Source organism: Falco naumanni, chromosome 2 (genome assembly GCF_017639655.2).
Source record: "Falco naumanni isolate bFalNau1 chromosome 2, bFalNau1.pat, whole genome shotgun sequence".
NCBI classification, from domain to species: domain Eukaryota; kingdom Metazoa; phylum Chordata; class Aves; order Falconiformes; family Falconidae; genus Falco; species Falco naumanni.
In genome coordinates, this window is record NC_054055.1 from 24,465,377 (window position 1) to 24,478,980 (window position 13,604).

General features: G+C 37.1%; 1 protein-coding gene across 1 annotated transcript in view; it reads right to left on the minus strand.

Moving 5' to 3' along the window:
- Window positions 1–13,604, minus strand: part of ARHGAP42 (Rho GTPase activating protein 42) — a 162,138-nt gene that overhangs the window by 122,622 nt on the left and 25,912 nt on the right. The window contains exon 2 of the mRNA XM_040583783.1: window positions 5,673–5,768. Coding sequence (XP_040439717.1) covers window positions 5,673–5,768 — 96 coding nt within the window. The remainder of the gene's footprint in view (window positions 1–5,672; window positions 5,769–13,604) is intronic.

The following is a 13,604-nucleotide window of genomic DNA, read 5'->3' on the forward strand; positions in this document are numbered from 1 at the left end:
AAAAAGTTAATCTTAAAATTCATTCTTCCAACTGGATGAAAAAGAGCTGGCAAATCTAGCCAGGTAATTACTGTGGAAAAACAGCATACAATCTTTCTATGCAAATTCACTCTCAGCCGCAAATAGCTTTCTATGCTAATTCAGAACTCAACCCTTCCCCACCCATCTGAAAAAAACGCCTTTTGTAAATATGCTTGTCTCTAATATGTTCCACAAGGTCAACAAACTCAATCACTACAAAAGTCATTGAGATGATACCTATGCTAAAAAAGTCCGCCCCCACAACTTTAACCTCGAGGTGGTGGCAAGATCCTCCTCTTTCCTTGGTTTGGATAAGGCAGTAGTAGACCAGAGCCACTGGAATTCGTTTTGATTTAATTGTTGTTTGGTAATTCCAATCCAGAAATGTGGTTATGAATGAGAATTCACTGCAAAGTAGGTAGAACGTGAACCCTAAAAAGATGTTTCTTGAACAACCTCAAGTGATTAAAGAGATGATCTGTAAGATACACAAGAGATTCATACCGTAGGTGGCTCAATGGCATTTAATAAATAATTTGAAAACAGCCAGGCAAATTCAAGAAGCCATTGCACACAAGAAACAATAGAGATCCAGTGGCTTGAAATTGTGACTAGCTTGACAGCAGCTTTCCGAGGTTTCTGATTAACCTCTGAGTGGCTCCAAAAGAGTCTCTCTCCTAATTTGAAGACTGCAATGTCCACATATTGATTTGCCAATTTTTGCCTCCACACACTTCAGGCAGGAATAAAGCTCCCAAGAAATTGTCTCTCTTTCTCTATCTCTCTTTTCCTGTGTCTCTCATTTTATGCATTGCATGCATAGTTTATACCATTTGAAAAAAACAGAATTTGGCACCTCTTAATGCCAATTAAACTTTTACATCGTTGTAAGAGATGGGGGCGGGAAACTTTCTGATTTTTTTCTCTTATTTGTGTAGGATTATATACAAATTTCCAAAGACAGATCAATTTGCTGTTCTGAATGACAGGATGCTTGTCCTCTGACAAGCTCTCCAAGAGGGCAGAGCAGCTGCTAACTCAAAAGCATTGTGCATAGGGATGCCCAGTGCAAGAAAAAAGACTGAGCTTCTGGCACTCTTACTCAACTCAGACAAGACAGCATTAAGAAAACTGCAGTGGACTCAAACGAGTACTATTAAAGCTTTTTTAATTATTATTTATTTATTTCTCCTCTGTACATTTTAGTTGATTTTTCAAAGTTCAACTTGAAACTAACTGCTGTATACAACATAATTGCCTGGTATGAGTTAACAGTTCTGTAGATGGTCATTTGCTAGCAATTTTAATAACCCCATGAATGACTTTAAGTGTGAGTCAGCAAGATCACATGAGCCACAACTGCTAGGAGCAAGAGGAGAATTCAGTTCACACAAGGAAAGGTGCCACATCTTAGAATTTCTGACCTATTCCTTGTGGCTCATTTAATAAATATTTCATAGATGATCATAATCCTAGCATGTTTCTAAATCAAGCATCTGATGCTACCTGAAACATGTGTCATAATATGATTCTTTTCAGAGGAAAAAAAAAATCCAAACCCAGCAGTAACTGAGTGAAATACACATGCCTTTCAATGCTTTTTGCTAAATAGCACACACTAATAAAAAGCAGATATTAAACTAAAATGCCAACATATCAGAATGTATTTATTTTTCTTAGCTTCCATTAATTCTGAAGAGCATGGTCTTACACTGCTAATATTAAATCTCACTGATCTATAACAAGCTGTAATACAAAACAGACAAGAACTTGTTAAAGAAACATGACACGATTCCATGGAGTTAAATAAAAATATTTATTATTTTCATCTGTATCAGCCACAATCCAGATAACAGAAACAGAAGAAAAGAGGATAAAACCAGGGAGATTCTTGGGGAAGAAATCAGGTGACACAAGCTGAGTAGTACTAGAAAGGAGGAGCTGGGCAAACCTTATCCTTACAAAATTTATGCCTGCACAGGGTATGCTGAGGAAAAAGACACTTGCTCATTAAAATCATAGGTTTTTCACCTATCCCATCTGTGTAACATTCTGTTAGCTGTAAGGTTTGAAACATGTAAAAATGATGCATCAGTTTTGCACAAAATTGTCACTGGGCATGGCAAATGACTGACCTTTACATTCATTCACTGCCAAATTTAAAGCATTTAATCTTTGTGCAAAATATTAATTACAAAGGGGGCTGAGAGTAACTGTGCACAGGATAGTATGTCTAAAAGAGTCAATAGCAAAATGTTGTCAAGTCTTGGCTATTTCAGACTGAGGAAGGTACAGTTGTTAGTAATATAGGGGAAGCAACACCCTTTCCTTAGAGAAAAGGTAAATTACATCAAACCTTGATCACTATACCTTTTTAGTATTAATGATTCACTGCCATTCATCATGTTATTTTTGCTTTAAAGATGCCACTTTCTGCATAACTTTTCAATTGCACAAAAATATTACAGCTTGGCTGAATCACAGGCAAATGGAGCTAATATCCATGTTCTACTATTAATGAGTACGGCCCTGTCAAATATCATGACCCTTGCATTGCTGCAGATCACATGCTGCCACGTGCATTTCAAAACAGAGGCAGAGACAACACTGGCAAGTGTTGCTAGCTGTTTATTTTTCAAATGAGAAAAGCTAGTAAAGCTGAGGAGCACTGTTTCCCAAACCAAATTTCCTGGCAAATATCTGAAAATCTGAAAAAGCTTTTTATAGCATGAATCCTTTGATGTTCACAGTTAAAAAAAAAAAAAAAAAAAAAAAAAGTTGTAGCTGATTTAGGGGAATAAGACAGTCTGCTTATTCAAGAAAGTCAGGGGAATAGCTTACAACCCACACACAAAATGTCTGACTCTAAACTGGGCATGTTACATCTGAAAGTGACTACATAGATAAATCTGGGTAACTTGCAACTGCATGGGAAGAATACCTAAAATGCATGAAAAGACGCAGATTTTTATTTGTCAGAGAGCAACAATACTTCTATGGAAGAATTAAACGTTTTGAAGTAAGAAATCATAAAAATCAGAAATCAAAGATAGGAATTGAAAGAAAATAAAAACAACTCAAATAAATCAATGGATTAAATAATAAATGGATTAAAATAAATATGAAGAACACCATCATAATTCTGTTTTTTTGACTGTTTCATGGAGTTTAACTGAAACTACTTTCATGAATTTTATGTAATGGGCTTATTGGAATAGATGAGTTGTATAAACAGAGCACTTCGAACAACACAGGTTACAGGAAATGCAAATAAAACTGAAAGCTGTTACCAGAGCTCAGGTTGGCAAAATAAAAATTAAAATTATGTTGCGCTTAGCTGCTGAAAGGAGGCCTTCAATTCTAGCATTGCCTCAAACAAAAATGTTCATGAAGGTAGCAACTCACTTCCAAACACTTATTACCGGTAAGAAGAAAAAAAAAAAGAAAAGAAGTAATTTAGACTTCATTTTTGAAAATAGTTGATATTTTTTAAAAAACAGAAAAAAATAATATCATGACAGAAGAAGCCTTATTCAGAAGGTAAATTTTTAATGCTAAGATGCATTAGGGTGATCACCAACACTGATTAAAATCGAAATGTATTTTAAAATCTTCAGAATGTAGTCCCTGTGTTAAGCCCTATGTATATACTGGTTTCATACAAACCTTATTAAGTTGGAGTATCATTGCAGACTGAAGTGGCCTGCACAATTGTAGATATTCTTAAAAAAAAGGAGGTGAAGGCAGAAGGAGGCACTGAGAGCAGGATTCATCTATACAAAGCTGTCTTTGATGATAAGCAAACATGTAGCTTGTTGGGGCATGTTAAAGATATGGATAAATTCTAGGTCACTGCTTTAGGGAGATCAAAAATTGAGCCTTACCCTATAAAAGCACACAGTATCATTTAAGCTCTGTCAGACTTGAATTTTATTCCTGTCAGTTTACCTTTTCTTTGATGTACGTAACAATCCATCAGGCAATGAGTGCTTTAGAAGTTAGAAATCCCTTCTTTGAAGCTCTAACTGAAATAAATCAGCTGTCAAGCTTCATGAACTCTGTTTTTTTCCTAAATGGTTTTAAATGCCTGTTTAATGTCCAAACAATAAAATGTCTTTTCTTTGCTACATTTAGGTTCCAAATAAAATGAAATTTGTCTTTGTCTTCAGCCACCTCATTTTAAACACAAAACCTTACATGTTTAAAAAAGTTATTGACCAAGTCTAAGGCATATAACTGAGATACTGTAGATTCAGTTTAAATGCATAAAATATGAACAAGCTAACTTAAAAAGCAAATAAATAATATGTAGAATGTCAAAGAAAACATACACACCATCCATTTTTTGTCTCTTTCCAATCTTGATACACCTGAAAAATGTATGCAGTTGTATACCTGAGTAGAAGCAGCTCAGTGGTTTCACTCCCCTACTTGTATATACCAGTAAAATTAAACCTCCCTTCCCACACCCCTGCCAAAGGTGAGTGGAAGACAGTGACCCAATACCAGCCATCTTTGATGACAGTCTCCTAACTATCACAATATTGTAGGGTGAGGATGAGGCAAACCTTGTCAGTGAAAGCAAGCAGCTCAGTCCTTTAGGTCAATGATTAGTAACTCAGTCAGAAAAAGAGAAATATTTAAGGGAGAGGAGACGTGAAAATATAGTAAGTGAGACACTTGGAAAAGCCTAAATCTTGAGTTTTCTCTCTGCATTACACAGATTAAAAACAACAAAACAACAACAACAACAACAAACAACTAATAAGTCCTACATTCCTTCTTGTACTGCCAATTTCTTTTTAGCAGCCACTGCTCTTTAACAACCGTTTTCCTTCCTCTCAGATGTTTGGGAAAGACATGGGGGCCATGTGGTATGTAAGACTCATGACACTGAATGTAGCCATTCCAAAAATGGATTATAATCCAAGTTTATCACCACGGGAGCTACAGCACTCCAGTTGCTGCGCTACTGCCCAAAAGCATCGCTGCAACCACAGCAATGCCTTGCAGTAAGAGTGGCTGAATTTCTGAATCCTGGTAATGTTTCCAGGATGAGCCTGCTGAGGGAAAACTATTTTGATGATATTAAAGAAGCTTACATTCAAGACAAGCTGAGCTGTTCAGTTCTGTGAATGTAGAAGTTTTGGATGTGTGCAGAGGGAGAACATTAAGCAGCTAGTAAATTTTAGCGGCAAAAGTTCAGACAACTATATACTTTGGAATGCACAAGTTGTAAAGAACATATTCTTGGGTTTAGATCCTTAAATACTTCCTGTGTCTTACTAGGCAGTGAAGTGTTTTTTGGAGACATATATTATTTCATAGGAAATTCATGTACATTTTCATATCTCAGCAAAAAATGGCTAAAAATTAAATACAGAAGCAGAATTCGGAAGATTCACAGTTTATTCAGTTGACCAAGTACTACTGGATACTTTACAATGAATCAAGCTATGTCATGAAGACAAAGGTTTTTCACTTATACTTTTAGTCTTGCATGATTTCTATTTACTGAAATGTTTCTATTTTTGTTACATGCTCCATTAAAAAAAACAACTGTGAATGGCCCACTATGTTTGTGCTGTCATATTAAATATATAAGAAACAATATAAAATGTTACTGCAATCACAACACAGAATGTACTTACCAATATTAATTTCATCATCAGTTTCAGCATCTCCAATACACTCAAACTGGAAATCTTGTAAAGACTGTGAAAATTTTTGCACTGCCATGGATAAATCTAAAATTCAAGAAAGGAAAAAAAAATTAAAAACAAATCAGAATTACCCCATTACAACTTCATTGGAACAAGTTGGCTCCAGAAATGCATGAAACATTTTTTCTGTTTACGAAGTTTCCCTTCTAGTGTCTTTTTTGGACAGTAACTTCCTTCAAAAAACCTCATCACCAGTTCAAAATCAAAGCACCTGAGTTATCCCAGAAACCTATGAAATAAACTGATGCCAGATTTCAAACATTAATAAAGGTATTATGTCGACAACTGAGGAATTGATGTACTTCTTGAAAAATAAGAAATTAATATAATAAATGAATGTCTAGTGGTAAATTCCATATGTAATTAGACCACTGTTTAAAATACTGCAAGTTTAGTTTCCAGATTAAAGTAAAACTCGTGACAGTTTCTTTCATAAACACTTTCAAAATAATTACATTCTAAGTTTTCTAATACACTAAAACATTATACAGTGTTATGTAAAAGCTTTGTAAAAGAAATGGAATGGAAAAAATGGAACAAGTGCTTGTCAATCAACTACATTGTCCATGGATTATGAGCACCATTTTCACTGAACTACACAGGGTGGACCTTCAAACCAAAGAAATGTCAAAGCAATCCAAACTTCATAGCATAAAATTTCATTAGCATTGTACACACTCCAACAACAACAACAACAACAAAAATGTAAATACAAAATATCAATGTAACCACGTAAATCTGTTCTTTTCTTTTTTAGGTATACTAATGACAAATGAAGAGATGAATGTGATAATGAATGAACTCGGTTGAGACTTAAAACCATTACCAGTCCAGATGAGCCCAGAAAACCAGCAATAAATCTCTATGTCCTAGAGGACATATGTAAAAGAAATGTAATGTAATTACATTACATAATGTAAAAGAAAAAGGTATCTGTTTTGAAGCCAGGAAAATTAGCAATTAGATTTTCTAAATGTAATCAAAAGTCAATAGTAAGGATAAGTTATGAACATAAACAAAGTCATAAATTCTATCTCAAAAGCATCACGTATCTGTCTGTCTCCATCCTTGGGAATGTTCAAAAGCCATCTGGACATGGAGCTGTGTAACTGGCCCTAGGTGGCCCTGCTTGAGCAGGGGGGTTGGACCCGATGACCTCCAGAGGTCCCTTCCTATCCCAGCCATTTTTTGATTCTGTGATGTCCTTAAGCCTCTGTTACTGTAAAGACATAAATGCTCATTTACTCAATGCTGGACACAAAATCAGAAGGCTAACCTTTTTCCTGGCAGGAATACTAACTAGCATTTAAATACACATATTGGCCTAATGTCCTAAATCAAGCCAGACACAAACAAAACAAAACAAAGTGTCAGTTAAATTTGAACAATTCCAACAGTAATAACCATTCCACTATCCCAAATGAAATAAGGTTTGAAAATCTTACAAACACTTCCAAGTAAGAATCCACACAGCAAGATGACTGATTTGGGGGGATTCTTTTTTAACTAAAGGTAACCACTATCAAGCAACAGAATCCCTGCCAAGATTTTACGCTATCCTTGTATTTACTTAGTGCCTGTTGCTTTCATATTTCCACACCCAGCTATAGAGTACAGCAGTCAAACAAGCCAACTAGCAGTCTTTAGACAATGCAGACATGAACAACTTTTTTCTTGTATGAGTAAGGAATTCTATATCTGACAGAACTGATCTGATAAATAACTAGGGTATAAGGAATTGGGTAAACGATTCTGTGTCTTTTTGATAAAAAGCATGGAAAACAGGAAAGAATGCTCCCCAGAATTATTGCATCCTTATTGAACATATCCTACTATGCTGTACGTAAAGATTATATTATTAAATGTATTAACAAATCAGATGCTAAACACAAAGTATTTCCTACTGTTTGTATAGATAAAACAAAATAGATCTTTATAAGCTGAGGCACTCTGGTTATGCAAATACAACATCTTTGATATCTAAGTGACTGATTGTTCGACCTAAACATGGATTTGTTCACAGCAGGATGCTACGAGTTCAAAGGGAAGAAACAGTTTTATTGTTGCCTCTTACAAGTTATGACATTGAGTTCTAAACCCTTCTATAAAATTGCTGCATGCTAATTGATGCCAAAAGAAATAATATGGCCTTAAGGTGATTGAATGAAAAAGATTCTATATTGCAAGTACACTGAAATGTAAAAATTAATTATCACTAATAGGAATGCATATTTCCTCTGGACAATCTAATAGCTGCCCTTGATGACCAGCATCTCTGTGAATGTGAAAGGAAACAAAGGAGCATGGACTCTTCCCTATCACTCTTCTACACATGCAGGGTCTCAGTGGAACAAATGTCAAGGGAAAGGAAAACCAATGATAAAAATATCGAAGGTGGAGTCTCCATTTTATATCCTGGATTAGTCACACACAGATGCTGACCTCTCTTTCATTGTGTCAGCAAATCAGACAGTGTTAACGCTTATATGTTTTGAACCTGAAGGAGGCATGTTCAACCTAACTCTGAAATAGTGGGTATGAAGAATGTAGTAAGAATGAGAGCGCTCATCAGATAACTTGATAAAATCATCCAGAATGATTCCATTTGGAAATTTTTGCCTCTATATGAGACCTATTCTAATAACTTGAAAGTACCAGAAGATACCATATTAAAGGTTAAAGCTGTTTAGTGTAGCAAGGCATAAAATGAGTTTCCAAGGTCAGATGCTTCCTGTGACACTAATTTACAGGTTCTACACAAAGTTAATTTTAACTGAAAATATAAAAAAATATTATTCTACAGAAAATTCTAGCTTACTTGAACAGCTTTGTACAGGCTGTAATAGGAACTACACTGTAAGAACTCCAAGCTCAACTTTGCAGTTGAACCACCAACACTGGACCAAGCAGTGCAATTTCACATTTATCAATTTCTTTCTTAAGAGCATCATCACCTTACTTGATTACAAAATTTAACTAGTCACAGAAAGGACCAGTTTTGCTGTAAGCAGGCCTCCTTTAAGACATAAAAAGATTCAAAACTGAATTAAATCAGATTTAACAGCAACTGCCTCTTCAATCAAGAAAATGCAAATGATACCACTAGCATCCTGTCCTGTCTGGACAAAAAGAAGAAAAAAAAAAAAGAAAAAAAAAAAGAGCAGAAGATGGAACAGAGACCTTGTCTAGCTTTACAAGATATCATTTACCGCTTTATACCCCAGAGTCTTAATGCCACTGAGAGCCCCCAATACATCCTGCTCCTTCCACATGTAGGAAATTAAATCACCACACCAAACCAATCACCGCTTTATCATCTGCAAGCTATGGAGCATTGCAAGAATCACTCTTACTCAGCTTCTAAAATGTACATTTGATAGTCATGTCCCTCTTCTCGTGGAGTCCACATGAAGCAGGATATTTCACTTCACCCAGGAAAAAAATTCTCTTTCAAGCTGAGTCAACTGATCTTCTAAGTTACTATAAAAACCTTAGCTTTTATTGACAGTACAACTCTATCACCCAGGGAAGGAAGGCTGCCCAAAAGTCTCAATGATACCATAAGTGTTGTTGCCCCTGCTCTTCTGCATACATTCAAAGAGCAATCTCTCTGGGTGCCAGTGAAAGACTGAAAACAGACCCTGTTATCCCTCAGCTGCCAGAGGGGTGAATTTCTAACTGACAATCATGTTAACATTTATTTTCTGACAGTACTCAACCTGCACCTTCTGTTCCCAGTTTTCCCCAAAACCAAAGGAGGATTCAGTTAAGTTTTACAGTAAGGCATATAGTCAAGAGCAGCCATCTACAGGCTACTTATAGTGTAGATGTAATTAGAAGACAGAGTGGCCTGTTTTAGTAAAGGTTGAAGCAAGTCAAGTGGCCAGCAATACAGTTTATTTGAAGCTCTGACAGAGGAAGTACTAAAAGAAGCATACTACAATGTGACCAGAAACAATGAAAGGATAATTGCTGCTTAACCATAAGACAGTAATAGAAGACCAGTATTAAATATGGATACATATAACACCAACCATCAGTATCATAATGTTGATGAAAGGATAATAAAAGCCATCATCCATTCCGGAAAGACACAGAGGAATCATGAAACATGTTACTCTATTGTACTTCTTCCTGAAGTTTTATAATTTTTATCTATCCGCTTAACATATATTTACCCAATGAAAATATGGAGAAAAACTCTGCATTATCCTAGAAGTCAGGTTTATTTAATATTCACCTTGTTTCAAACTGCCAAAAGGGATTTAATTTGAACTGTAGTATATTACAATACTTAGGCTTCAGATAGGGCCTTACATGGCGGATATAGGATGGCAGGAGTGAGGGCACCCTCAGCAAGTTTGCCGATGACACCAACTGTGTGGTGTAGTCAGCGTGCTGGAAGGAAGGAATGCCACCCAGAGGGACCTCGACAGGCTTGAGACATGGGCCTGTGTGAACCTCATGAAGTTCCACAAGGCCAAGTGCAAGGTCCTGCACATGGGTCAGAGCAATCCCAGGCACAAATACAGGCTGGGTGGAGAACGGATTGAGAGCAGCCCGGAGGAGAAAGGCACGGTGGTGTTGGTGGACAAAAAGCTCAACGTGACTGGGCAATATGCACTTGCAGCCCAGGAAGCCAACTGTATCCTAAGCTGCATCAAAAGAAGCACGACCAACAGGTTGAGAAAGGTGATTGTCCCCCCTACTCTGCTCTCATGAGACCCCACCTGGAGTGCTGCATTCAGCTCTGGGATCCCCACCAAAAGAAGGACATGGACCTGTTGGAGTGAGTCCAGAGGAGGGCCACAAAGATGATCAGAGGCTGGAGCACCTCTCCTGTGAAGCCAGGCTGAGGGAGTTGGGGTTGGTCAGCCTGGAGAAGAGAAGGCTCCAGGGAGACCTTACAGCAGCCTGACAGTGCCCAAAGGGGGCTTTTAAGACAGATGGGGATCGATTTTTTTGGTTGGGCCTGTAGCAACAGGACAAGGGGATAATGGCTTTAAACTGAAAGAGGGTAGACTTTCATTAGATATGAGGAAGGAATTCTTTACTGTGAGGGCGGTGAGACACTGGCACAAGTTGCCCAGAGCAGCTGTGGCTGCCCCATCCCTGGCAGTGCTCAAGGCCAGGCTGGATGGGGCTGTGAGCAACCTGGTCTAGTGGGAGGTGTCCCTGCCCGTGGCAGGGGCGTGGGACTAGGTGATCTTTAAGGTCCCTCCCAACTCAAACCATTCTATAATTCTTTTCATATCTGTAATGAAACTATGATGTAGTCTCAACTACAATTGTTCTTCAACTTTCTTGTCCCAGATTTGCTAAACAGATTATAAGACAAATTCTTATATAGAGCCTTGAGGAGGAGGAGAGAACAATACATTGCAATAAAGTGATGAAATTATGGATGATAGTATCAGAAGGAAAGAAGAGTGAGTATATTAGTTTTGGCACAAACCTCCACAACAAGGATACAGTTCTACAGATAAAGAAACTTAACTAGATTTCTACAAGTTGGTAAGCACAAAGAATTTTTTTGGTTGGGGTGGGAAAGTTATTTGGTTTTGCCAGTCTGATGGCTGGAAGAAAAGAAGCAAGCCCAAGCTTCTGACAGAAGTCAAACAAGGTCCAACAGCTTCATGCACTTGCAAAAGACCAATATCCCTACCCTAGTAACAGTCTGCACGAAAACATTCTCAGCAAATACATCAAAGCCAAAGTCTTTCCAGTTGCTTACTTACTAAGGTGACTTCATTAGCAAATAAGAGTTCCAATAACCAACACTGTTCTTGACTGATGTCAATCATCCTGGAAAAGCCTGGTATCATTCACTGAGTTAATAAAGAAAAACAGCAGTTGAAACCTAGTGAGAAGATTAAACATGCCTAAATGAACTCCTGAGTGCCAGCTGGAATGCAGTAAATGGGACTTCAAACAACAGGCACTCTGACTAAAATAGTAACAGTAACGTATCTGGTGATCTGACACAAAGCTAGTTATTACCGTATGGCTTCAAAGACAGGAGAAGCAAGGGGGCAATGGCTGAGCTGGCAGGATATTAGAGGCAATTCTTCAGTCAGTTGAATTTCAGGACAGTTGAAGACTGGAAAGGAGACCACGTACAGTCAACTTCAGTATTTCAAACCTTTAGACAGTTTGACTATATGCATTGTGGTGCCATGCTTGATGAGCTATCTCATTTGGTCATGCACTGACATACAGGTTTATTAAAATCCAAGCTACTCACAAAACCCAAGCATTAAGGAGCCATATGTGAATGAAACACAGCAGAAACTGAACAATATTGCCAGAGTACTTGATAAGATGGCTAAAATGCAGAGAACCATATATCTAGTTAATTGACATTTATTCCTCAGTACCTGAAAATGAGTCACTGTTGTGTTTTTTGTTTTTAATTGCTTTACAAATCAATTTATTTTCTTGATTTATTTCATAAGCAACTCTCATCCCATAAATAATTTTTCTGGCTAAGTTATCTAAACAGTTGAAAAAGTAGATGTTTAACCGAGATATTATTTTGAAGGAAGCAAGGAAACATTAAAAACTCATACACGTGAATAAAGGGCTTTCAGAATTACAAATATAAATCTGTAAAACACTAGTTAACAGAAAAATACTTGTGACAGACACGTCTCCTTAAATACTTCATGACATGCTTCTTTACCGTGAAGATAAACCAGGAGCTGCCTTGGTTTTGTTATTTTATATGAGAACGAGCTTCACAGAGGCAAGCTTTATCAACAGCCAGGAATAAGCTGAAGGAACAAGAACACCCCACTGAGAAGCACTGAACTTCAACAGCTTCTGTGTTTGCTACAGTCAATTTGATTGTAACTAGAACATGTCACAGTGGGACATCTTTTTCCACATCATAGACTGTAAACACAGCAGCTGGCAGTACAATTATATTTAGGCAGAATGAACGATTAAGCAGTTAAAAGCAGTGATCATACAAGATTGCATATATCACTGCTATATTTCAAATTTCTTCCCACCTTAAAGGCTTTCTCATTGAAAATCCCAGCTTCATAGTTGTTGGTCTTAATTAAGTAAACAGCACCAAAATGCATTTTCTTCACAATTTTTGCCTTTTTCCACTCTGTCACTCACTACTGCTTTAAAGTGAAAAATACGTGTAAATCATTGGCTGTAGGTAACTGTCTTATACAGAAAATCTTCCACTTTCACAATGTGTATAATGGCAGGTCAGCACAAACAAGTGGACCTGTAAAGGACTTACAGATTAGCCCGCAGCAGCAATGCTTAGCATGGGGGTGCTGGCACATACCTCAGTACTGCAATTAATCCCCTCAACTGGACATGAAAACAACTCTGAATTTTGCTGCCAGAACAGGTAACCCCATCTTAATAAAACAACACCACGACACATGCCCTCATCACCTATAGTTAGAAAGCAATGTAAAAATGTATGTTAACATGCATTTTAAACACACACAAAAATCTGCATAGTCAGCTGATATAGCTTCTGCCATCTTCAGTTTCAAGTGGCTTTCAATACTAGTCTTTCCTACCACACATCGTTCATAGCCTATACCACCATTGCATGGAATACTGTCCATGGCACTTGTATTTTTAGAAGTCTATTTGATGAAATTATTTACATACACACTCACACTTGTTATTCTTTATTTCTCAGCTGCATTATTTTCTGGATCAAATTAACTTCTGATTGTCATATTTAAAAAAGAAGACAAAAAGAGGAAGAAAAAAAGATCTTTTTATGAGTGATCACATTTTTTTCCAAATTTCTGCAGAATAATTTAATTTTGCAAAACACAGGGCAAGCTGGCACAAAGGCTATCTGCAGGGGCAGATGGAGCT